At 42.7% G+C, this 26,920-nt stretch overlaps 1 protein-coding gene across 5 annotated transcripts in view; it reads right to left on the bottom strand.

Annotated features, from left to right (window-relative positions):
• Positions 1-26,920, bottom strand: part of LOC134455653 (nebulin-like) — an 88,750-nt gene that overhangs the window by 23,391 nt on the left and 38,439 nt on the right. For all 5 annotated transcript variants that reach the window (XM_063206861.1, XM_063206859.1, XM_063206863.1 and 2 more), the window contains 22 exons: positions 26,634-26,744; positions 25,948-26,058; positions 25,385-25,495; positions 23,973-24,083; positions 23,162-23,272; positions 22,618-22,728; positions 19,847-19,957; positions 18,902-19,012; positions 18,525-18,635; positions 17,942-18,052; positions 17,224-17,334; positions 15,994-16,104; positions 15,720-15,830; positions 15,031-15,141; positions 14,351-14,461; positions 12,583-12,690; positions 9,250-9,360; positions 8,108-8,212; positions 7,474-7,581; positions 6,891-7,001; positions 3,940-4,050; positions 1,376-1,477 (listed from right to left, as the gene is read on the bottom strand). In XM_063206861.1, coding sequence (XP_063062931.1) covers positions 1,376-1,477; positions 3,940-4,050; positions 6,891-7,001; positions 7,474-7,581; positions 8,108-8,212; positions 9,250-9,360; positions 12,583-12,690; positions 14,351-14,461; positions 15,031-15,141; positions 15,720-15,830; positions 15,994-16,104; positions 17,224-17,334; positions 17,942-18,052; positions 18,525-18,635; positions 18,902-19,012; positions 19,847-19,957; positions 22,618-22,728; positions 23,162-23,272; positions 23,973-24,083; positions 25,385-25,495; positions 25,948-26,058; positions 26,634-26,744 — 2,421 coding nt within the window. The remainder of the gene's footprint in view (positions 1-1,375; positions 1,478-3,939; positions 4,051-6,890; positions 7,002-7,473; positions 7,582-8,107; positions 8,213-9,249; positions 9,361-12,582; positions 12,691-14,350; positions 14,462-15,030; positions 15,142-15,719; positions 15,831-15,993; positions 16,105-17,223; positions 17,335-17,941; positions 18,053-18,524; positions 18,636-18,901; positions 19,013-19,846; positions 19,958-22,617; positions 22,729-23,161; positions 23,273-23,972; positions 24,084-25,384; positions 25,496-25,947; positions 26,059-26,633; positions 26,745-26,920) is intronic.

Here is a 26,920-nt window from a genome sequence, read left to right as displayed (position 1 = left end):
TTGGTGGTCTGCTGCCCAGGGGGAGATGCTAATGAGAAATGAGACTGCTATTGTCCTGAAACTATATAATTTGAATAAAATGCATTTGAATAACTATAACATGATGCCATCTCATATTAACGACAAGAGCTCCAAAGGCAGACCAGTGGAGACAACAAAAATACAGAACACAATTGTGCTAACAAGTTTGAAAGTCAGTTATGCCTTACGACTATGCTAAATAATGATGAATGATGATAATGATGAATTCAATCCGATGGTGAATATTTTGTCCTTCTGTTGACCTGAGACTCTCATGAGACTCATGTGACAACAATGCACACAGTATTAACTAGTAAGCAACTTAGTAGCTTGCCTATGGACAACTGCATGGCAACCAAGTAAGTTGCTAACTTCAAGAGGGTGAACAAAGATGAAAGTTCAGAAGACACCACACACTGCTTACCGTTCTTTTGTACTTTAAAGACACTGTGCGGGAAATGGTCAAAAAAAGATACTGCAACTATGCTGCTCATTGAAACTGGGTTGCCTATTGCCAAATTTGATATTTTTATGAAAGTTTACTTAAGTAATAAACGAATATTTTCTAGTATGGCCAAAGTACAGTCATTTTTGCAGCTAAAAATGGCGGACCATGGTGAAGATCCCCCTTTTCATGTATGAAAAATGCAATTTTTCCAGTCAAAATGAATACTTACAATTTGATGGTGGTGGTAAGTATTCATGAAAAAGGTAACATTATTGAATGGGTAGCATGAATTCTGGAAATAAACAACTAAAAATCTCACACAGTGTCCCTTTAAAGAACAGTAAGCAGTGTGCGGTATCTTCTGACTTTAAAGAACAGTAAGCAGTGTGCAGTGTCTTCTGGACTTTCATCTAAGTTGCTAACTTGTTGTAAAGAAACGTACCCCATTTCGGCTTCTAATTCAGACATGAAACATAACCCCATGAGGTTTGCAGTTCATTTAGAGCCAGGCTTGTAATGCGGTGCAGAGGACTCAGTGGCATTATGGTAATTCTGTATGCAAGACAGGACAGCTGGAGGGTGCATGTGTGAGGAGTGGTGCTTAAACTTTTATGAATGCCACCAACATATTGGGTCGCCTTTATATCCTTCCTATATGAGCGCAGGGTTAAACCACCACCCCCTAACATACGTGTGTGACAATGAGACATGTACGTATAAGCGCACAACACAGACTAAGGGGACACACAAGACTACAGTACCACTGCCACACACACACACACACACACACACACACACACACACACACACACACACACACACACACACACACACACACACACACACACACACACACACACACACACACACACACACACACACAGACAGACACACACAGCAACTTACATCACTGGCCAGTTTGGTGGCCTCGGTGGCAGTGCGTATGTCTGGTCTGTCCAGTACGTCACTGTATTTGTGCATGTCCAGCTTCCCTTTCCTGTACTCAACCTGATGGGGGACAGGCAGAAGTTTAGAGTCACACTTCCACATTAGTAATTATCAGAGGTGTATAAAGTAGAACTACTACTTTCATGGCATAGAACAATAATACATATTACATAGTTGTTACATAAACAAATTCATGCCTTAGTAGAACAATAACATGTGATATTACATAGCTGTTACACCAGTTATTCCACTGTACCTGATGAGTAGTTAATACATTTTTTCCTTTTCTTTTACTTCAAATTCTACTTTATACATTTTAGTAATTATGAGCACCATAACATGGATGCATGAAACTCTTCAGAGTCATACTATATTTAAAAGTTAAGAGTTTCACCCTGTCTGACCTGGCAGGCGGGCAGCGGAAGGGATGCTGCTTTAGCTAATGCTGTGTGGAACAATTAAGAGATATTGATCTGGGCATGCGGTTTGCCTAATTAGGCTTGGCAGTTGGTGCCAAAGCAGATGGCATCCCAGCGCTACAGTACCCTGATCTGTGGTAGTGTGCCACAGACCCTGGGTTTCAGATGACTCCACAGCTGTCAAGCAAGGTAAGGTGTATAGTAGGGTGTGTGTGTGTGTGTGTGTGTCTGCGTGTGTGTGTGTGTGTGTGTGTGTGTGTGCGCGTGTGTGTGCGTAAGAGAGAGAGCGTGTGTGCGTGCATGAGTGTGGAGGGGATATACTGTACATAACAAAGTAGAGGCCCATTCGGTCAATTGTGTACATTTTAAGACCAAGGTATTTGCGGTTATGGCCCTAAATGTTCAACACTCTTTTTGTGTTTTTTTCGACAAACTACATAGTTAACTACAAATGAAACACTCCCAAGCTCAATTATTCCATGTCTTTTGCAATCACAAGGCACTACTGCCAGTCATCTGTATGTGTATACGTACATGTTCATTGTGTGGGTGTGGGAAAGGAATGTGTGCTTTGAGCCATTACACCTAATCCCCTGAACGCATCACCACTCTAGTGCCTTCACCAAGTGAAGACCCCATTAGCCACTGGTCTTTACCCCCTTAGCGCAGAGCCTACTGCGTGTTATATCCTTACTGTCACCAAAATCGTAATGGCGATGTCTTAATCTGCTACTTAAGGCTCTCTGTACTGTCAAAGCAATGTTGTTATGATGCAGTTGAGTATTTTCAGCAAGTAGACAATAGGCCCGCCGGCGACCTCATGTGCAGTAAGAGGCTACGATCCACACATGTAGGTATTGCACGCCTATCTTGCCTCATAAGTGGGGCTCCAACTAGATGAGATCTTCTTTGTGACTGGATGGAGAGCTACAATGCGTAGGTAATTCTCTCTCTCTCTCTCTCTCTCTCTCTCTCTCTCTCTCTCTCTCTCTCTCTCTCTCCCTCTCTTCTCTCTCTCTCTCTCTCTCGCTCTCCCTCTCTCTCTCTCTCTCTCTCTCTCTCTCTCTCTCTCTCTCTCTCTCTCCCTCTCCCTCTCCCTCTCCCTCTCCCTCCCAGTGCTTAGGTAATGTGCAGTCATGTAATATAATGTGTGTGTGGGTGATGTAAAATGAATGCCATGACAGAGGTGGGCCTCAGGAGAATGGTCATGTAACTACAGTACACAAACAGCCTACAGCATCATGAAGCGCAGTCTTGGGGCCATAAATTCAGAATTTCTCTTTCCATCTCTCGGTCTGGCATCAATGTCTATGTCAATCTCTCTCTCAGTCAGTTTCTCTCTCTCTCTCCCTCTGTCAGTTTCTCTCTCTCTCTCCCTCTGTCAGTCTCTCTCTCTCTCTCTCTCTCTCTCCCTCTCTCTCTCTGTCCTCATCTCCTCACACCATACTACTGATACACTATGCGGCTCTCTCTCCATCTCTCTCTCTCTCTCTCTCTCTCTCTCTCTCTCTCTCTCTCTCTCTCTCTCTCTCTCTCTCTCTCTCTCTCTCTCTCCCTCTCTCCATGTCCTGAGGAGGTTCAGAGGCCTGAGGGTCTGTAGGGTGCATTGTTTACATGAGTGATGTCACAGTGGATACACATCAGCAGGACTCTAACTGGGACACTGTCACATGCATACTGGGACAGTCCTCCTCCTCTACAGTCGACTCACCGACCTGCTTTAGGGCTCATTGCCAATGTAGTACTGGGCTCTTCCTCTGGGGGCATCATTTGTCCATGATTAAGGTCATTGTACTGAACTACTTGTATGAAAAGCAATATCACACTACACTGGTGGTTAACATGTTATGTTCAGTGACTGATTGTTAATTTATAGGAGATATTAAAAGTGTGATTGAGTAAGCTTAAGTATGATTTAATAAGTCCAGCTTGCTACGGTCAATGGTCTAATTTGTTCACCAAGGCCTGATAAATCAAATCAAGAGCGCAGGCCAGAAAGTATATCGATTGAGTGGTACTGTAATTGCCACAGAGGATGCGCTGCATGTACAAGCCCACCCTTCCCACACCACTGCATTGTGGGCAATTATTGCAAACAATTACTTCGCTCTGCTTCTTGTTGACGTCCATGGCGTGCTCCACGTCGGGAAGGGTTTTCATGTTGGTGTAGCTGGCCTTGCCTTTCTCCGTCTCGTACTTCTCCTTGTACAGTTTCTGTGAAAGAGAAAGAGAAAGAGAAAGAGAAAGAGAGAGAGAGAAAAAAAGAGAAACACAAATAGAAAAGAAAGAAAGCCAAATAACTATAGGAGGGATGTCCTTTTCATTTCAGATTTTGAGCAATATCAGTGGAACCTCTTCGAACACTACCAAAACCTTGTGTGCACTGGATATGAAAATAATTTAGCAGAGATGGGGATTTCCCTCCCATGTACTTAAACACTTACACTCACTCTTTCTTTCTCTATTTTCGTTTCTCTCTTGTGCACACACACACGCAAGCACGCACACACCCCACACACGCACACGCACAAAGCAAGTCAAGTGGAAGGGTTAAATTATTCAGCAAGCCAAGTCACGCAGAAATGAAGGGAATGATGTCCTACAAAATGATATGGCTCATCCTGAGACACAAAGGAAAAATGAGCGTGCGCGCGCACACACACACACACACACACACACACACACACACACACACACACACACACACACACACACACACACACACACACACACACACACACACACACACACACACACACACACACACCCAATTGCAAGAAGGGCACACTGACACTTCAGAGGTATAGTACAATGCTGATACAAACAGCAAATGACAGACACGGCCATCAGCCAGTTAGAGTATGCAGACAATCAATAGGTCTGTGTGTGTGTGTGTGTGTGTGTGTGTGTGTGTGTGTGTGTGTGTGTGTGTGTGTGTGTGTGTGTGTGTGTGTGTGTGTGTGTGTGTGTGTGTGTGTGTGTGTGTGTGTGTATACAGCAAACGAACTGGCAGACAGCCACAAGCTCAGCCTAGCCTAGCCTGACACTGACTCATACACACCCATACACACACACTCACACACACACACACAGAAGATGAATTTTGCATTTACGAGAGGTAAAACTGCTCTGTAACTATGAACATAGTGTAAACACGTCTGTGTGTATGTGTGTGTGTGTGTGTGTGTGTGTGTGTGTGTGTGTGTGTGTGTACGTCTTTGTATGTGTGTGTGTGTGTGTGTGTGTGTGTGTGTGTATGTGTGTGTGTACGTCTTTGTATGTGTGTGTGTGTATGTGTTGTCTCGGGGAAAGAGGGGCAGTAGGTCAGTGTGCTGATCCCCTCTGGGCGGCACGAGGCCCACAGCTGCTCCAAATCTCATGCCTGGCCTCACACCTCCATACACCCAATCTGCTGGAACACAGGGGTGTGTCCCCATTTGTGCGTGTGCCTGTGTGTGTGTGTGTGTGTGTGTGTGTGTGTGTGTGTGTGTGTGTGTGTGTGTGTGTGTGTGTGTGTGTGTGTGTGTGTGTGTGAGAGAGAGAGAGAGTGTGTGTGTGTGTTTGCTCCACCTCTTACGCATGGTATCACACCTCCACTAACCCAATCTGGACCATAGGGGTATGCCTAAATGTGTGTGTGTGTGTGTGTGTGTGTGTGTGTGTGTGTGTGTGTGTGTGTGTGTGTGTGTGTGTGTGTGTGTGTGTGTGTGTGTGTGTGTGTGTGTGTGTGTGTGTGTGTGTGTGTGTGAGAGTGTGAGAGTGTGTGAGAGAGAGAGAGAGAGAGAGAGAGAGAGAGAGAGAGAGAGAGAGAGAGCACTCTACTCTCACGCATGGCCAAACACCTCTACATACCAAATTTGGAGCACAGGGGTGTGGTCGTATGTGTGTATGTATATGTCTACAGTATGAATATGCCCATACTTTTGTGTGCGTGTAGATGCACATGTCTTTGTGTGTCTGTGTGTATAAACGGCACATTGGATCTTTGTGCGTGTTACCATGTAAGGCATATGTTTGCATCCCTGCTCATACTGTATGGAAGCATGCGTGCATCCCTGGCCATATGCCACACATACTGTACGCAAGCATCCATGCACGCACATGCACGCACATGCGCGCACACACACGCGAACACACACACACACACGCGCACGCACGCACAAACACACACACGCACGCACACACGCACGCGCGCACGCACGCACGCACGCACGCACACACACCCCCACACACCCACACACTCTCCTTTCCTCTCCTGCCCATCTTTAACAATGCTGATTTTGGTATCCTGGAGCATCTGGGACTACAAATAAAATAAAATCACGCCCAGCCAGGGAAGATGAGGGAATGCTTAAGCTCCAGCATACCAATGGAGCATTGCTTTTATCGTCAATTGTCACATTTACGTCAGGTAAGGTCGTATAGCACAAGGTTTCAAAACAAAAACTTCAAAGCAATGTCATATCGTCGCTGTCCAACGAAAACCACTTATCTCCACTTCTCATTGTTTTTTATGTATTGATTTATAAAACCACATTAAAAAAAAAAAAAAATTGCAAAATTAAAGTTGGCTACTAAATTATTTATCATACACATATACCCATGGAGACTGACCAGTAGTACTGTCTTATATTTTATAATAAATAAAGAACGAACATAAAAAACTAAAAATAATAGTGGAGATAAGTGGTTTTCTTTGGACAGCGACGATATTCACAATGTCAAATCATGTCAGAGATTATCTCAAAGTGCTATGAGGTCCCCTGTTTCAATATCTTAGTTGTATTGAATAGTCTTCAGTAGGCATACACACTTTTCAATCCTTCACTTGACATACCCAAAGAAGCACACACTCGATACACTACCCATTATAAGTCTCTATGGGTGTGTCGAAAAGATAACTAACATAGCACTACACTACTATGACGTAACACAGGGCCTTTAGTAATGCACTGCAACTTGGTCATTGCAATTTTGTTAACAGCAAATGTATAATGCCTTGTCTTAACAGGATAAGCTCCTACAAAAAGAAAGTTTCAAATGAAGGTACTTACACCGCTCTGAAGCTTGTTCACCTCCTTGGCGAACACGGTTTCAATAGTCTGAGGCATCTGTGCGTACAGGGATGTTTCCGCTCCCTTTTTACCACTTTCCCGGTAGCTTTTCTGCAAAGACAAGCAAATATGTAAACAAAGATTTTATTGTCATACAAAAACAAAAGAGTAGGACATGCAGTGAAATTGCTGATACAGATGACACCACTGAAAGGAAATAATTGATTAAAAATGTGGTAGGATGCACAATGATACCATCCTCCTTACGCTATGAAGTACCACCTTGCACGGGTGAGGAGTAAATGCAATTTCATTGTGTGCAGAGTGCGGTGTGGAGTGCTGTGTCACAATGGCAATGGGAGTCCAAGTTTCCCAGTTGGGCTTTCAATTCACCATCAATGAGAGTAAATAGAATAAACAATCAATGAGTGCCATCTAAAAAGGTGAAGTAATGCATATTTACTATTCTGTCATGTCACCACTTCCACCGTGTGTGTGTGTGTGTGTGTGTGTGTGTGTGTGTGTGTGTGTGTGTGTGTGTGTGTGTGTGTGTGTGTGTGTGTGTGTGTGTGTGTGTGTGTACCTCACTCTGGAGCTGGGATTGCTCCTTGGCGTGCTGTGTCTCCCTAGTCTCTGCCATCTCGGCGTACAGGCTGGTGGTCATGTCCTTCTTCCCTTCCTTGTACTTGAGCTGAAACACACCGGACCACAATCAGATGGCTCTAACGGCTCAGCTGAGAACTTGGGCTTGACCTCTATTTGACTGACTAACCCAACAGTTCAATGAGGTTAATTTGAAAGTCTTTTTTTTAAACAGATAATTGAAAAATATTTTCTCATAATAAAATACCTGCAGAAAATAAGGGAAATATTTGTGCTCAATATCATGTAAATATGGACATGTATAATACTTTACATGGACATGTATAATACTTTAATACTAATTGTTATGAATATATTCTATAATACATAGTTATCTTTTTATAATTAAGTAAAATGACTAAGTCACATGACAAGTCAAATACCCCACCCCCCATATTCTGACAGTGTTAACAAGCTGTCCAAACCTGCATGTTGGTGGGTCGTAGGGGGCTCCTCCGGGTTAGTGGGTGTCTGGTGGGTAGTTAGTGGGGGTATCGCACACTGTTAGTGAGGTGGTGACGGTGAGGGGCACCCCGTGGGGTGGGACGGGCCAGGGGTCGGGTCAGGGGGCGGACCTCGTTCTGGGCGAGCTCTTTGGCGAAGCGCGTCTCGGACGTCTCTTGGAGCTGCGCGTACAGGCAGTTTGGCATCTCGCTCAAGGTGTCGCGCTTGTACTTTTGCTGGAGGGAGCAAAAGTGAAAGGGACCACCACGAGACGAGAGAATTAGAGGGACAGAGCAAGAGTGGTGTCCATGCAAAATGAAAAAGATGGGAATAGAAAAAGATTGACAGCGAGAGGGAGAGAATGAGAGGAAGAGTGGGAGGCAGAGACAAAAAGACAGAGAACGTGAAAGAGATAGCAGAGGGACAAGATATGAGACAGAGAGGCAGAGAAACAGAGAAAGACAAATAGAGAGAGCGGTGTGAAGAGAGAAACATAGGAAGGGGAAAAAACAACAGATACAGGGAGAGACAGAGAGAGGGAGAGAGTGGATGTGAAAAATCAAACATACTGGTCTGAGTGTAGCACAATGCAAGATGGATACTTCATGATTCATCTGCATTGCTCAAACACACATCAGATGGATATTTTCACATTTCATATATTCTCAACTGCACTCTATGCACACTGCTGAGGAGAGTTTGCCAACGGCAAACAGACATCAGAGTTTACCAATAAGTATTATTCCCCTTGTAGACATGCAATTACTGCAACCAATGCTGACAAAGCATAAATACAGTTTTACCACATCAGCATGAAAGACATGGTACAGCTCTACCTTGTTACATTTCACACATCACTATACTTCCCTTTGACACATGCACATACACACATACACGCACACACGCAGTCTCAGAAGTAAATTAAAAAAATATACTTTGCAACAGTATGTATTATCTATGGTTGCATGCCCTCTAGTAAAATGTACAGTATAGTGCATTATCATTATAACTTGGACACACGCACACGCACACACACGCACACACACACACACACACACACACACACACACACACACACACACACACACACACACACACACACACACAAACAGGCAAAGACGCATGCACGCAACAAACACACACACATATGCACGCACCCACGCATACACACACACACATGTGCACACACACACACACACACACACACACACACACACACACACACGTACGCACGCACGGACGCACGCGCACGCACAGTCAGGCCCTGCCGTACCTCGCTCTGGATCTCTGCCACCTGCTTGGCGTGCTGCATCTCTGGGGTCTCCGGCAGCTGGTGGAACAGGCTGGTGGTGGCCTCCTCTTTGCCCTTCTGCTTGTATTTATTCTGCAGGCCATAAAAAAGGTGCAGAATAAGGCTGATGTAGACATGTACATGTTTATCAGCTATATTATGCCATTATATTATTAAGTGTATACCATTATTATATTATTATACTAGAATGGGCACTCGGTAGAGCGCAAACCTTCGCCTACGCCACTTATTTTTTTCTGGCCATCTTCAGAGTGTGGGGCATAACATTCTCCAATTTTGGTGTTAGTTTCATTTAAATCGGACCGGAATATCGTAATATTACATTTTTGGGCCAGTCTTGACCTCTTATTCAATTCAGCATGCACACGTTGTTCTGGCATATAGTGCTTGGCAAAGAAAAACGTTTTTGACCTTTTCGTGACCTTGACCTTGAGCTTTGACCCAATCACTCCTAAAAAGTAATCGATTGTTCCTTGGGTCATGACCAATCATCCCAGTAGATTTGATGAAAATCGGCGCAATTTACGTTTTTGACCTTTTCGTGACCTTGACCTTGACCTTTGACCCATTCACTCCCAAAAAGTAATCGATTGTTCCTTGGGTCATGACCAGGGCTCTAAATTAACTTTTTCCACCACCAGCCAATTTGGCTAGTAGACCTTTTTTCTTACCAGCCAAACAGGACTTCAACTAGCCATTTTTTAATCTTGCCAAAATAGGCTATGCGTTAGGCTAGTTGTGTTTTTTTTACATTATTATTATTATTATTATGGTTATTTTATTCAAATGTCCACAACACATAAACACTATAGGCCTACATACTAGGTCTATAATAAGCATATTATATATACTTTTTTAACTTCTTATTCTTATTTTTTACCTCTGAAAACAATGAATCACATCACACAAGCCACGCACACAACAGACCTTTAAACCAAACACACAGCCAGGAGGAGAGGAGAGGTCAACACACACACACACGCACACACGTTGTGCAATAATGGATATGATGTCGTGTGTGCTGTTTGTTTATGTGGCCTAGGCCTACAATATGACGCTATAGGCACCATTATTTCCTCCAGGAGCTCTTCTCTACCATGCGCAACAAAATAACAAGAGGCCTACGCTATGTTTAACTAAAAGCAAATAATATCACGGAAAAGTTAGCTTCCTTTGTTATTTCCATAGCGTAGGCTACGTAGCGCACGTAGCCTACTCGCACGGGCATAAGGTCTGCCCTTCTTTCCGATGGCGTGGGCTTTCCAACTTAGTTGCGCCAGGACTTAAAACATTTCAGACGACAACTGACAGCTACGCTCACACTACTCTGACAGCCCGTTCTCCTCCTCGGCCCTTGTCGCAATTTCGTTCCACAACACTCCTGTTTTTGAAACTCTTCGGTCAGGTCCGAGCAGATTAAAAAGGCAGCCTGCTAGAGCAAGGTGTGTCGGTGTCAGTGAATGCTAATAGTAACAGTAGGCCTAATAGTGGCGTTAAAAGTGGTGGACCGAAAGCGACAGGAGCAGGGGAGAGTTGCCTGTCAAAATACAGTAGTGTGAGCGCACAAGAGCTCTGAAATGCATTCTGTCCTGGCGCGCGCAACAGCAGCATGAAGTGGCTGCTGCTTCGGAAAGCTCACGGTGGGGTGGGGTCATGACGGGAGTGTTTATGGGTAATGTAGGAAATCTTGCCGTATTGTTGTCATACAAGCCGCCGTTTACCGTTCACACTGTAGGCTACTCGGGCGCTACTAGCCAAATGGGCGGGTAGATATTTTTTTCTACCGGCCAAAATTAATTTTCACCCGTGTTTGGCGGGTTGGCGTGTGTTAATTTAGAGCCCTGGTCATGACCAATCATCCCACTAAATGTCATAAAAATCGGCTGAATTTACGTTTTTGACCTTTTCGTGACCTTGACCTTTGACCCAATCACTCCCAAAAAGTAATCGATTGTTCCTTGGGTCATGACCAATCATCCCAGTAAATTTCATAAAAATCGGCTCAATTTACGTTTTTGACCTTTTCGTGACCTTGACCTTTGACCTTTGACCCAATCACTCCCAAAAACGAATCGATTGTTCCTTGGGTCATGACCAATCATCTCACTAAATTTCATAAAAATCGGCTCAGTTCTGTCTGAGTTATACAAAGTACAAACAAACATTTTGACCTTGACCTTTGATCTTTGACCCAATCACTCCCAAAAACTAATCGATTGTTCCTTGGGTCATGACCAATCATCCCACTAAATTTCATAAAAATCGGCTCAGTTCTGACTGAGTTATACGAAGTACAAACAAACTAAACAAACAAACAAACAGACATATTGACAAATAAACGGCGGGCAAAACATAACCTTCTGGCGAAGGTAATAATAATTAGGATGGTGGTTTGTAGAATGTGTCACATTTTACATTATACTTTCTCTCATTTCAGGAACAGAGGCACTTGTCTCAGTATGGTGTGCGTAAGACTCTTAAAAGTAGGACATTTTCATTAAAACCGTATGATGCATTTCGTCAAGAGAATGAAGCCCCCAGAGTCAGAAGACACACAAATAAGAGACATGATTCTGCACATTATAAGATATGGGATGTGGGTTGGCTGACGACAGATATGGAGGCACACATAAATTAGAGCTACTGTATAGTGAATGTGCGAATGTGTGTCTTTTAAAGGTCTGGTGTGTAATTTTAGTACTGTCTAGCACTAGTAGTGGTAGTGCTAGTACTGGTAGTACTTCAGCCTTGTAGTGCTTAAGTATAACGGACCCCTAAAGCAATACATCACTTCACTGAAAATGCATGCATACAATAATTTTGTAGGGCTGCATGAAATATTTTTCTTGCACAAATTAAGTGCCTGAGCAAAATGCATGTGCGAGGTAAAATAGCATTCGTATGCACACTTTTAGTGATGATGTGAGACTAATTGCTATATATTGCCAATTGTTGCACCTCATACTTAAGTACTACTTAGGCTTACAGCAAGTACTACTTAAGAGTTTTTGGGGAGTGCAGCCCTGACCAGAGTATATTTTGCAACCTAAGATTTCTATGACTGGTAATGCAAAATGGCAGATTGACATGAAGAAGCTCTACCTATTCATGTATGAACTCCAAGCCACATCAATACTTAAAAGTGATAGCAGTAGTGAATATTGATTAATAAGATGACATATGTGAATAGAAAACATAAATTCTGTAAATCAACTGCGAAAACATTACACTCTACCTGTAAATGTTACAATTTCTCTTTGTTCCCCAAGTGTTACTAGTAGAGACAGAACATACCTCGCTCTGGAGGTCATAGACTGCTTTCGCAAACTGGATCTCATTGGTGTCCGGGAGTTGAGAGTACAAGGAAGAGTTGATTTCCTTCTTTCCTTCTTTGTATTTATTCTGGAAAACAAAGAAAAGTGGAACTGAAATGCAATCCAAATGCATAAACAAATAGTGCCACACACACACACACACACACACACACACACACACACACACACACACACACACACACACACACACACACACACACACACACACACACACACACACACACACACACACACACAGTGTGAAACCAAAATAAAATGTGCAGATATTTGAATTGTGTGCATTGGTCTCAGTATGAAGTAGCAACAACGCACTGTCCAATAGATCTTTAAAGTTGATGTCATTATTACAAATGATCACATGATCGTAAAATGCATTAACCGAGACTATACTGAAATTATGCTTATTTATTCACAGGTTTCAAAAGCAAACTACCGATAGTCAGATAACTTAAAATGATATCCTGATAATATGCCAGTTTCAAAGCCCTGTTCATTTGGCTTCAACTAAGTACTCACTATTCAGGCTGTGGGCTTTACGTCAGTGTATATACAGTAACTTTGTATGGGGTGCATAGCCTCTCCATAGTCAGTATGCTCTTCAAACACAATCCGTCTGTGTGGTCTGCGCCACTCTATCTAATCTCTTACTCTGAGCGTCCTACTGTGTGTTTTTGTAGTCTGTGCAAACAGGCATCTGATCCAACGCACACAGTGGATCATCCTGTCCAGCTGTAGCACATTTGCAAAGAAAGAGCCCCTAGGCCACCATGATTTTCACCACAGAGATGCATAATTGCTCATTAAGAGACGGGTGACAGAGGGTTTAATGGGAAGTGTGCGAACGTCTCTGTCTAAATCCTTGAGGGATTTTTTTGTCCATAATTGCCCATTAAGTGGTCATGATGGATAAACTGGTTTAGTCCGCAGCCTTCTCATCGGGAACATCTTGAGTTTGACCATAAGCTAATGTCACAAAGTTACGATGCAATGTTAGGGTGAAGTATACAAAAATTCAGAAAGGGCGGATGGCATTCAGTGAAAAAAAGTGACCAATTCACTAAAGTCACATATTTATGCAAAATATTCTGAGATTCTTGTGACATCATAAAGTTGCAAATTTACAAGAGGAGAACAAACTCCATGAGAAAAAAACATGAACTCAAGGTGGTACAAGGTGGATCTAGATGCCATTGAATGGTCATAAACAGAGCCATACAGAGAACAGAGTCAGGCGATCTCCGCTGTGTCCTAGGGCCGACTTCCTCATTAGCAAAATTAGCTGTTTTAGCTTCTCAGTACTGCTCAGCGTTGCGAATGTTAGTTCCTAGTAGTGGGCGTAGCACACAGCAAATGCAATGCGATGCAATGCAGGGAATATGACAAGACTTGCTGTTCGTAGTAATAACTTCAGATAAACATCACAGGTGCTAAAAGTTTTGTGATTATCACCACCGAGACAGTTGATAGTTTACATATTTGTGGTGATTACCCCGCAGTATAGTTCGTTAGTCCTTATTTTTGGCTGTTAATGTGGTAGTTCTATGTTGAGTCTATGGGAAGAGAGCTGCTTTAGGCACTCCCTTATCTCGCTGAAAGGCGGGGCTGCAATTTAATTCCTGGTCCTCCAATCGCGTAACTCTGTTCTCTGTATGGCTCTGGTCATAAAATAGATAATGATGGAGAAGGGCATCGTGGGTAATGCAGTGAGGAGGTGTATCTCCACCTACCTGGCTGAGGATCTGGCAGACCTCCTTGGCATGCTGAGTCTCCATTGTCTCTGGAAGCTGTGAGTAGAGCGAGCTACCAATCTCTTTCTTCCCGGCCTCTTTGTACTTGGTCTGCAGAGGTGTGAAAAGAAGAAAAAAAAGATAAAAGAAAGGAGGAGCTGGTGGTAAGGAAAAAAGAAAGAGAAAAGGACGTAGGTGGTGGTGGTGGTGAGTGGGATTTAGTAGGTTGGGGGCTCTTTATGTGGAAATTCCTCCCCCAGCGAGGAACAGGAAGTGAGGGAGACAGTCTAATTATTATGGCCCTTCGGCAGATCAATCTCTGAAAGCACAGAAAGAACAGCTAGCTAGCTGGTGTTTATGTAAGCCTCTTACTTTCACTTCAGCACAGAATGGGGCTTTGCCTGCCTGACTGACTGACGACAAAAGGACAGAGAAAGAACGAGACAGCGAATGAGTGAGCGATTCAGACGAGGAAAAAGAAAGATAGAAAAAAACCTGATACATGCAAAGGTAAAGCACTGCTCTTATAGTTCAGCAGCTGGCTAGACGGGTGACCCTACAGTTTGGAGGTGAAGCCTTGCCGCTTAAAGCCATGAGAGGCAATTGTGAAGTGATGATTACTGCGTAACGAAATTGCGGGACGTTTGGCGGATGTGATGTGTGTTTGAGGAGTGACTCACCTCGCTCTGAATCTCAGAAACGGATTTGGCAAACTGCATTTCCGTCGTCTCCGGGAGCTGGGAGTAGAGGCAGTTGTTGAGAGTCTTCTTTCCTTCCTCTTTGTACTTATTCTACAGAGAGGATACCAGGATGTTTATTTGTGACATGAATAGACTAATTCTACAGAGAGGATACATGTATCCAAAGATTTGTCAAATGCATAGAGACGCAGTTAAGTAGGACATGCAGTGAAATTGCAGTAAGCAAATGAAACAGTCATGGCAGTAGAGGAGCCGGCCATAATGGTTGAAGACAACAAAAGGAATCAAAGCACAAAAAATTACTTTACCCCCCTTGTGATTTAAGATTAATGTGCAAAGTTCTATCCCAATAATGGGCCTTCTTTAGACTTTGAGATGCGTCCAGCCGTTTCATTGCAAATACATGAAACAAAACCATGTGACTAACTAAAAACAAAAAATCATCTCTCTATCTTTTCTTGACCACATCTTCAAATGGGATCCAGTTCAAATAGTGAAAGAAGATAGAAGGACAATCCAAATGGGTCCTTCACCCTAAACAATCTACAGGTCAACTTAGGTCCCGACTCACGGCCATTTGCAAAGTCTACCTGATAGCTAATAACATATACTGTATGACTTAAGTCTTATCTGAAATCTAATGAGCGAATGTTCTAGAAGTGTCTTGCCTCGCTCTGCAGATCTGTCACCATGGCAGCATGGCAGGTGTTGATGGTCTGGGGCAGCTGAGAGTAGAGGCTGGTGGAGAGGATGCGCTTGCCACTCTCCTTGTACTTGTTCTAACGGGTAGAAGAAGAGACAAAGGACAGGAGATCAGCATGGAGAATGAAGTGATGGAACAGTTTGGATGTGTGTGTGTGTGTGTGTGTGTGTGTGTGTGTGTGTGTGTGTGTGTGTGTGTGTGTGTGTGTGTGTGTGTGTGTGTGTGTGTGTGTTAGGTACCTCGCTCTGAAGTTCAGAGGCCTCTTTGGCGTGCTGTGTCTCAAGTGTCTCAGGCAGCACGGAGTACAGAGAGGTGGACGCCTCTTTCTTCCCAGCCTCTTTATATTTGCTCTATTGTAGAAATAGACATATTTTAGACAGAATAGAAGCAATTTTAGTCACCATACACACTTAATACATACTCGGATAGAATAGAATAGAATAGAATAGAATAGAATAGAATAGAATAGAATAGAGTAGAACAGAATAGAATAGAATAGAATAGAATAGAATAGAATAGAATAGAATAGAATAGATGAATGGATTTATTGTAACATACAGTATATTATGTAAAAATGTGCACATAAAACAGTTAACAATGATTAGGTAAGTGTTCATGTTTCACAAGTTAAACTGTCTCTCAAGATAGAAAACACCAAAAAAACAAGGTGGTTAGCAAACACACAGAAACACTGTCAGCCCACATCAACCAGTTTAGAGAATTGGTGCAAACCAAAATAATGATAAGAAAATGGGTGGGGGAAAAACTGCACTTGGTTCAGTGTCACGCCTTGTAATCGTATCACTATAGTGAGCCTTTCATCTGATTCATGGTTCCTTTCTTGCTATTTAACGAGCAGGTAAAGCGGTCTCGGTCGGTGCTAAATAAAGCCTTAGTGGAGGGGCAGAGTGAGAGGCTCTAAATTGGGTGGGCCTACACGTCTGACTGGAGAGGTGCTCTGTGGGACACATGCCAAGGACAACAGATAAGGATGCTATTCACAGAGCCCAGGGTGTGACTGATGGGGATGAGAGAGGGAAACAGAGAGAGAGAGGGAGAGGAAGAGAAGGAAAACAGAGGGGGAGGGAGATAGGAAGGGAAAGAGAGAGAAAGAGGGAGAAAGAGAGAGAGGGGGGGGGGTAGCACGGAACACAACACTTCCTCAGCTATAATTATGCTCTTTAAAATGTTTGAATCAAATCTAATCCCTAAAGGATAGCTCAAGTATTCAAACAGGTTTTCCATCTAAATTCAGATGTTGGTCCCTGCCTCTGTTTCACAACTTAATGAAACAAACTTAAACTGCTGAACCTACCCAAGTAAGCTACTCTGACTACTAAACATCATAAAACCCCCTTTGTTACCCAACTACTGGCTGTATAGCTTGCCAGGGTAAAGTTTTAGGGCAAGCTGGTTAGTAAGTCACGCAGTACAGTTAGCGGTTAGCATTCAATGGTGGTGGTCCCCACCTCGCTTAGTGCCTCTGACTGTTCTTTAGCAAATTGGATCTCACTGGTCAGGGGCATCTGGGCATACAGGCAATTAGCCAGTTCTGACTGGGTCTCCCTTTTGTACTTAACCTGGGAGGGAGTGCAAAACCAAGAGCACGCCAAAAAAATGAGTGCAAGACTGGCAGCAATCATTTTTGGCTTTGGCGTTGGTTCTGGAACTGGCAGAAGACTCTCACACACATTTTGTACTCAACAACAACAATAGAATGATGGGAACATGTTTCAGAACAGCAATGGTAGAGACAGCTCTCCATTTAGGAAACATGGGAGAAATAGACAATGATGGATGACACAAAGTAAATCCTCCATAATATTAATTTAACATCAGCAAAAGTATGTAGCAGAACGTGATGACTTGACCTCATCAGTTAACATCAATGTCATATTATTAAATACCCATAACATTGTATTTGTGTAGGGAATTATGTTTAACACTGAAGGTAAACATATCACTTCACTTAGGTATGATTAATGCTTCACATGTAAACATAAATACTTCATACTGAAAATTACAATGCCATGGGATTGGTGTGAAGAAAAAAACAAAAGCTTGTATTATGTTGAACACCTCATAGGTCAACATAAATACTTACAGCAGTGTTACAAACGATGCTTCTGAGGGACGCCTATATAATATTAGTAAAAAGATGAAGAATGGGGTGGTCTACTACTGTACCTCACTGTGAAGGTCTGATTGCTGCTTGGCAAACTGCGTCTCTGCAGTCTCAGGTAGTTGAGAGTACAGGTTGGAAGATATCTCCTTCTTTCCACCTTCTTTGTACTTGACCTGTGAGAACAAGAGCAAGAAATCAGTCAAAAAGAACAGTCAAAACATCATTAACATACATTATACATAAGTCAGATAGTATGTACGCACATTGAAAAGTTCCACAGAATACCCAGAGTGCTGTACAACTATGCACTGTATCACACATCAAACAAATAAGAATGTAAAACAAAACTAAAACCAAATCATACGGTAATACAAAATAACTGTCAAACAACTTAAGTAAAGTAACTGCTAAGTGGTATAGAGAAGCATTGGCAAGCAAGGAGTCTATGGCAGTGAAAGCCCCTAGTGTATCACACACAGAGACACGTACTGTGTTGTGAGCCATCCCCAACAAGTGTCTGGACACAATACAATAGAACAGACTGACTGCCCACTGCACTGGTATAGTGCTAGAGAGAGGGGGTTGACGAGAGCGCTCACTACACTGTTACGGTGCTAGAGAGGGGGTTGAGCAGATCTGAAGTACCTCGCTGTAGATGTCACACAGCTCCTTGGCCAGTTGGGTCTCGGTGGTCTCAGGGAGCTGGGAGTAGAGAGAAGAGGATGCGCCCTTCTTACCCTTCTCCTTGTACTTTATCTGGGAAGATAATACAGAAATGTCGTAATGTCACTTCTCCCACAAATGATGCTGTCAGCTCTGATGTTTGGAGACGAAATACATTTGGCTGTTTATGATCTTATAATGAAGTTCTCTTAAAGAGTTGGCCCTTTGGAGATAACAGGATTCACTGAATATCGATCCTAAACATGAAATGAGCCTTAAAAACGATATCAAGGCTATAAACCTTTTAAAAAATACAATGAGTAGTATACAGTAAACATGTGAAGTGGTAGTGAGCTGACCTCGCTGCGGAGCTGATAGGCCTCCTTGGCGTGTTTGGTCTCCAGTGTTTCGGGTAGATGGTGGTAGAGGGACGTGGATGCCTGCTTCTTACCTGCCTCCTTGTATTTATTCTGAAAGCACAGTAGAAGAAGATCACATCAGCAGCAGTTGATATACAAGTATGTTCCTCAATTTTCAATTTGGATTTATTTATTTTTAAGCCTGCTTGCGGCACTGTAATGCAATTCAGTGCTACCATCCATCAGTGTTATGTTGAAAATATAAAACATAAATTAAGCTTGATAACAACCGTTAAGGAAAAAATAACAAATACATTGCTGCCTAGACAGCACAGCAAAAACAGCGTGGTGTGTTGTAAAAGCATGGCAAGTCTCATTGGAACCATGCGTAAATGATATTCACTATGTATAAAAAATGCTTCCATCAATCGTACCACCCCTCATTATAGAAGGCAATTACAGCACAAAGTAAGAATGAAGTAAGGATGAGTATCGAAAAGTAGCAAATGTATTGTGTTGACACATTGTTTTTCTTTTCTCTCACACCTTTTCCCACTAGTTCTCTCATGCAGAGGGTTGACTGTTGTTCCACAAATGAGAACGATCGCTCTGGATCCTTGCCACTGAAGGGCTCTACACCAATCACCTCTCACATCTGAATAATTTCTTTCTTTTCATTCTGATCAAAACCATCAAAGGCTTCATCTGATGAAATATATTTTTTTAGAACCTGTGTTGAACCTGTGTTTCAAGCATCTTGTCAACTGACGATCGTAAAATAATATATCATGATTTGGACTTTGTTGTCTGTGTCCCGTACAGGTAGATAATGACGAAACACTGTGCGCCCTTTCACTGCTCAGTGTGAGATGAGGGAGATGAAAGAGTCTGGAAAACTAAACGATGACATGGGTGGCGGTGGAGGTGAAACATTTCATCACCCACCTCACTCTGGAGTTCAGAGACGGCTTTGACAAACTGAGTCTCGGAGGTCTCTGGGAGCTGGGAGTAAATACTGGAGCTGTGGTTCTTCTTGCCGCTCTCTCTGTACTTTGTCTGGAGAAGATAAATAACACAATAAATCCAAAGAAAAACACACATATATGTAGATAATAACATGAACTTCTTGTATGGCCATGTGTACCAACTGTGGTGGAAATAACAATGTTTTGAAAGGATGATTTCCATTAGTTTGTCTTGAGCAGTGTGACCCATTGCCTGTTGTACAACTGAATGTTACTTTCTCTGGTAAAATCTATTAATGTATAAACAAAATAGATCAAAAATACTTGGATGTTATAAAACAAAATTGCACATGTCTTACATTACTCACTGTTCACAATGGTTGCCCTTGTACTGTTCGTAAGGGAGACTAAGCTTTAGGGTATTTTTTTAAAACTTGGCCAAGACCTTTACATACATCACATATAGGGAGACTTCTCATCAGGTCATTTTAAAACACAGCTCAGACCACTCTCTAACCTGACAGTTCTTGTAGCTTTAAATAAGACACAGAGAGCTCCACTCCACTCCGGTTCCGGTATCAATTATAAAAACAAGCAATTTTTTGCATATCTCCCACAATGTTCTCAGAGGAATATGCACCTGTTTGGTTCATAAACGAGATTAAGCTTGAAGTTCTTAAAGTGGAAATGAAGCACTGACAACTATTATAATTTTTTGGCGGCTTATATATTTTCATAAACGAATGGATGTTCATTGAACTGCACTTTTAAGTAGTTTTGCTGAAAAATGACATGTTATTACCGAGTTTCGCCACAAGGGCGCAGCCATGTTCGCCGCCTACGTAACGCGAATGGTAGAACTTGGTGGCTAATGTAGCCTTCCATTCACTTAACGTTAGCGTGTGCTAACTACAGCGCTAACTGACTCTAATCGTGGCAGTAAAATTGAAGAAGGACGAGGGGTTCATTTTACATTGTCCCTGGGTTTTCTATGTTATATACCTACTATCAGATGAAAGAGAAATGCCAAGTGTCATTATCACTTTGTGTCAAAAAGCCTTTGCTACGAGCATGGTGGGATAGCTGCAGCCATCCACCCATTGCATTCACCATAGGACAGGAGTCAGGACTGGGGCTGCTCGATCTCATAGGTTTGTAGTGACAGACCGTCACCAATAACGTCTTTTTCCTGCATTGTTGGACGCTAATCTGAAAGCCCATGTCTTTAAATTGGCTATGTGGTTCAATTCAGTAATAGAAAATAACTTGCAAAATTGGCGGAAGTTTGGAAAGCTTTGTGAAGGGAAGGGACGCAGCCTGTGTGTGTGGCTATCCCATCCCCTCTCTCGTCTCGCTCTCGGAGTTGGAGGAGCTTTGGGGATTTGAAGTTGATGCCACGGGAAATGACACGTTAAACTATCATGGCCTACATTAAGTTATGGCATGCTTAAAGTAGCTGCATCTATTGTAGTAAATTATTATGTTATTGAAGTCGCGGATGCATCCTCAAACTGGCTGGAATAGCGTTGTTGCCTTGGATTATTGTTGACTGGATAACACCGATAAACGTGGGCACGGAGATGTCAAAGTAGCCTAAGGAAAATGTTGGCGAAATCATCGGAAGATGAAGGTAGGGAACTGCAACATTGCACGACATCGCACGATTATGAATAGTGATCATGTTGGCTCATACCAAAATGTGTTAGCGACTTGTCACCTTAGCAAAAAAAAGCTGCTTGTTTACCTGTGGTTCATGTGATGGGATGTCTTGTCTGCCTTCATGCCTCATATTTGTTCTGTCCCACCCAAACACATATTCTTGCTTCATTTGGGTTAAGCAAATAAGCTCATAATCAGCCACGCAAGTCCCAAATGTTTAATTCACTACTATCATAACAGCATTAGAATAGGAGACTACCATCAGAAATATTCTAGTAAGAGGAGATAGAACAGGTACATAGAAATTAACGGTGAAGATTCGTAACGCAAATATGGCGTCTACCCGCACATCTCCCGCCTTTCTGGTAACAAGAGCCAATGTGCCTGCTGAGCTGCGTTGCCAGTGATCCAATCATCTGGCTGCATCGGCGCACGCGAAATTATGCACATGCTCAGTTTTGAAAAGCCGTTGCTCTCGTGCCGTTATGGAACTACTGCGCCTGCGCTCTGTCAAAAAAACCGTGAGAAAAGTGGCTCAAAAAGCTTTATTTTGACTCGTATGACACAACCAAGTAGTCTAGATTGATCAGTTTTTCGCGGTCGTTTCAACCATATGGTTTTCACAACCGCTGGGTTCCCCTCCGTCCTATACTCAGTTTCCCCATTCATTTTTCCCATTGACTCTCAGATCTGGTCTACTTAATCGCGAAATAGCACCCCGGAGGCGTCACCAAGATGGCCGCCATATGTCCCCTCTCATTCTAGAATCTCTCTGCTACCATTCGCGTGACGTCACCCGCTGTTGGCTGGAAACGTTAACAGAAACGTTACGTGTTTGTGCTTTATTTTTTTATTAACGGCTTAAATTTCAGACTTCAAAAAAATATATATATTTGCTGGCTTATCTTACTGGTGTTATAGACCCCTATATTAGGTCACTGCTTCATTTCCACTTTAAAACATGACCCAGACGCCCTCCTCTAAACCTGACAACTCTGGATGCCTTAAATCAGAGAGCCGCTCTACTCCACTCCACTCTAATCCAGCGCCGGTATCGATCTGAAGTGCGGGCGAGCGTTTGCACAGACCCACCTGACTCTGCAGTTCTGTGACCTCCCTGGCGAACTGCAGCTCCAAGGTGTTGGGCAGCTGAGAGTAGAGGGAGGATGACTGCTCCTTCTTTACATCCTCCTTGTACTTGATCTGGGGACAAGCAGACAACAGGGATTTTATGGAGACACAATAATGACGTGCGAAGCTAAAAAAAAAAAACACAGTGCACTACACACACAAAAGCATGTGTGTGTGCACACTCACAGGCCAATAACAATTTGAAGAGCTATGCATTGCCATGTCTCTTGCACTTGGGTGAAATGCATTCATTCATTCATTCATTCATTCATTCATTCATTCATTCATTCATTCATTCATTGACACATATTCAGAGAGGAAAAAAGGAATATAATGTGTACTGGCTGGCTGCACTGTCTAAACATTGGCTTATGGCATTTACTAGGTCATAAAAACGCCCACTTCTCAATAATACGTATATGAAACCGCTAGGGATCTAAACGTGGCACCGAATAACACTTTGTACATCTAAAGAGTGTTTGTGCATCCTGAGTGACATACTTACATTGCTGACTAGCTTAGAGGTTTCTTTGGCGTGCTGCGTCTCAAGTGTTTCAGGCAAATGATGGTAGAGGGAGGTAGTTGCTTCTTTTTTTCCGGCTTCTTTGTACTTAGACTAGAAAATACAAGAAAATGCACACAAGCAGACAAACGGAAGCACACACACAAACGTGCACTCACACGCACACCCACGCCCGCACACGCATGCACAAGCATGCATGCACACACACACACACACACACACACACACACACACACACACACACACACACACACACACACACAGCTTAGATTTGAACCTCATCCAGCTGAAAAAGAAAGCTTGCATTTACATGCCTACAAGGCATAAACAATGGGAAAGCTGCCAACCTGCTCTATATGTAGGTTAGAAGTAAGAGAGTGGATATCAAGGATGTAGTAGTAGAGTTAGGAGTGTTTTCAGTTCAGCTAAGGTGATTGGGTGATTTTCCACCCTCTAAACAGCAGGCTCTCACAATGCTTTGCATTCATTGGTTCATCTAGGTCTTATCAGCCATAAATAGACCAACCTATGTCTGTGTTTGACCAGATAGGCTAACCCTTCCCCCTCTTCCACGTCTCCAAATTACAAGAAGAGGTTTCTTCTTGCATTTTAAAAGCAAAAATTGGACTGACTTTGTATGTAAATGTACATGTAGGTGCAAAGATGATTTCAGCTTCTCTTAACAAATCACACACACACACATCATCCTTCATCTGATTTGCTGAGAGAGTACATAAAATACAAGTACGTACACACGTACAAAGGTAGGCACGCCACACACACACACCCTTACCTCACTCTGAAGCTGGTAGGCCTCCCTGGCGTGCTGCATCTCCAGGGTCTCTGGGAGCTGATGGTACAGAGAGTAAGAGGCCTCCTCCTTCCCCTCCTGCTTGTACTTATTCTGCAAGACACCACGGTGGTCAGTTTAGATAAATACACACAGAGACAGTAATATACACACTTGTTCAGCATATAAACCAACCATCACACACGCACACACACACACACACACACACACATACACAGACATACACACACAGGCGCACCCACGCACGCACGCACACACACACACTTTATGCAGTGTGCATAGGTTATTAAAATGTCGGTAATTAATAGTAAGGACTCCTGATCAGTGGAGAGGAGAGGACACGCGGATTACAAGCTCTGCACAGCAGGATGCTCGAGTGGATACTGGAAGTGTGCCAAGTAAACAGATGAAAGCAGGGCTAGATTGTGGACAACAACAAAAAACGGCCCGGGCATTTTTGGCAAAGTGTAAAGAAAATAAAGGTCCGCAACACTGATTGATGCTCCCAAAATTTAACCTTTATTTTCTTTACAGTTATCTTATAGTTGGTCCAGCACCTGTGCCACTGATGTGCGTGCATTCTTTGACTTTTTGCATTTTTGGCAAAGACCACCCACTCAACCCCTCCACCCAGTATATGCTGAGGCTGCATCATGGGCCGCCCCATCTAAATTGTAGGATGGTATCTATGAGGCACATTGAAACATGCAAACAAAAAAAACACAAAAAAACCCTAGGGACCATTGGTCTACTGGGCAAATGCCCTACTCATCTGTGTGAACGGCACAGTCACATAGTGGCTCCAATGACAGATTTTAACAAATCAATTCATGGCAGGAAAGCAGATGAAGTTGAAATATGAAATTATTGGCTGAATGAAGAGAGGGCAGGAAAAGACTTGATTGCTGAGTAGAAGTGGAGGGAAGAGGGAGAGCAGGATGATGACTCATGTGCCTCATCTTGGCCAAAGCTTATTTTAATGTGGCATGTTAAACCTGGGATGTTTGATATGTACGTACATTTTCTAGACTATATCCATGAATAAAATATCAATCAATCAACCAATCAATCAATCAATCAATCAATCAATAAATCAATCAGTCAAGCATCCAAACAATTAATGAAATGCAACAAGCATCAATCTAACATTTTACTTTTGTGTTTAGTTATTTTAAACGTTAGGTTCAACCTTGTATGCACGCACAGAAGCTTAAGAAATAATTAATCAAGTATGTTTAATTACATTGACGTTTACAATTAACACTAACATTAATTGCCAGGAGCCTGACTAATTCACCTGATGTGAACCGATGCCAGTGTCAGTTTTGATTATATTTTTTTAATGAATGTGCCCAGCCTTATGATTAGTGTTGATGCCGTATTTACATATGTACCTCGCTCTGCATCTCGGACATCTGCTTGGCAAAGTGGGTGTCTGACGTCTCTGGTAGCGTTGAGTAAAGGCTGGTGGAGATGTCCTTCTTGCCTCCTTCCTTATACTTGACCTAATACGGCAAAAACATGCATTGGACTTCATGCATATTTTAAAAACACTCTCCAAATTTGGAAAGGGGGCTTCACAAATGAATATTTGATTGTCTCTTCTGTCTGGTCAGTGGAAATGACACATCTCAAAGAGAGAAACTGGAAGGATTAATATGTAATCAAACATCTCCAGACATCAATATTAGATGATTTCATTTGGACACACGATAAAACATGTGTCTCGTTCACACAGTCCAGAGAAATGTGGGACTCACACAGTGAGGGCAAAAGAAAGAGAGACCGAAAGAGAGCGAGGCAGAGGTAGAACGACAGAAAGACAGTGATCAAAAGACCACTTGACACAGATATTGAGACAAAGAGATAGAAAGGCAGGCAGGGAGGCAGAGAGATAGAGAGGGAGAGAGAAAGACACAGACACAAAAACAAATAGGGCAACGGCATTAATACTCACATCGCTCTGTAGCTCTGTGATGTCTTTGGCCAGTTGTGTCTGTGCCGTCTCTGGCATGACATAGTACTGGCACTGAGACATCTTCTTCTTACCACCCTCCTTGTACTTCAGCTGCAGAACACAAGAATCATAAACTCAATTCAGCTCGGCTCCAAATGGCAGTACACTTCTTCTTACTGAGTGACAGAGGTATCATGACTGTGGTTGCTTGTGTACTTAAATTAATAGTGCCATATTACTAGTGACTGTGATAATGTTGCCTTTTAGTGCACACCATTTTGCTAGTGGAACAATTTGTTGACCACTGGAAATACCTTGCTATACAACCTGGAAAGATCTTATTATATCTATCACACAGCAACATCAAGCATGATGAGCAAAGTGTGAACCCATTTATAACATTATTCACTTTCCCTGCTCTTACATACATCAGGGAGTGGTGAAATAGAATGCTTTGGGCATTTTTTGCCCAGAACAGACAGAGTGAAAAAGAATGACAAATGGAGGCAGAAAATCAAAAAGGGTGTGTACCACACATCTGAGCATGTGTGTCTAGGTTGTGGATGCATGTTTGTTGGAGGGTACAAGAGAGAGGGGGGTGGGGGTGTAAAAAAAGAACAGAGAGAGGGGAAGAGAGGGAAGGTGAATAGAGACTGCTTGAGAGGCGTTGAGAAGGAGAAACTCACCTCACTTTGAAGTTCAGATGCATGTTTAGCATGCTGGGTAGCCAGAGTCTCTGGCATGGTCGAGTACTGTGATGCAGGCATCTTGTTGTGGCCCACTTTCTTGTATTTTGTCTGAAAAGAAAGTAAGTAACAGCCAGTCATCCAAAGGAACTAGCCAAACTGAATGACATTGAAGTAAAACAAAACAAAAAATGGTTGCGTTTATGAATTAACAAAACTGATTTATTCTTATACTGTAGGTTTGAATAATGATTTATCCTTGGTGAGTTCCATAATGTCTACCAGCA

The sequence above is a fragment of the Engraulis encrasicolus genome, chromosome 9, assembly GCF_034702125.1.
Source record: "Engraulis encrasicolus isolate BLACKSEA-1 chromosome 9, IST_EnEncr_1.0, whole genome shotgun sequence".
Taxonomy (NCBI): Eukaryota; Metazoa; Chordata; class Actinopteri; order Clupeiformes; family Engraulidae; genus Engraulis; species Engraulis encrasicolus.
The sequence above is the reverse complement of the archived record's forward strand: the minus strand, read 5'-3'. Positions and strand labels throughout refer to the sequence as shown.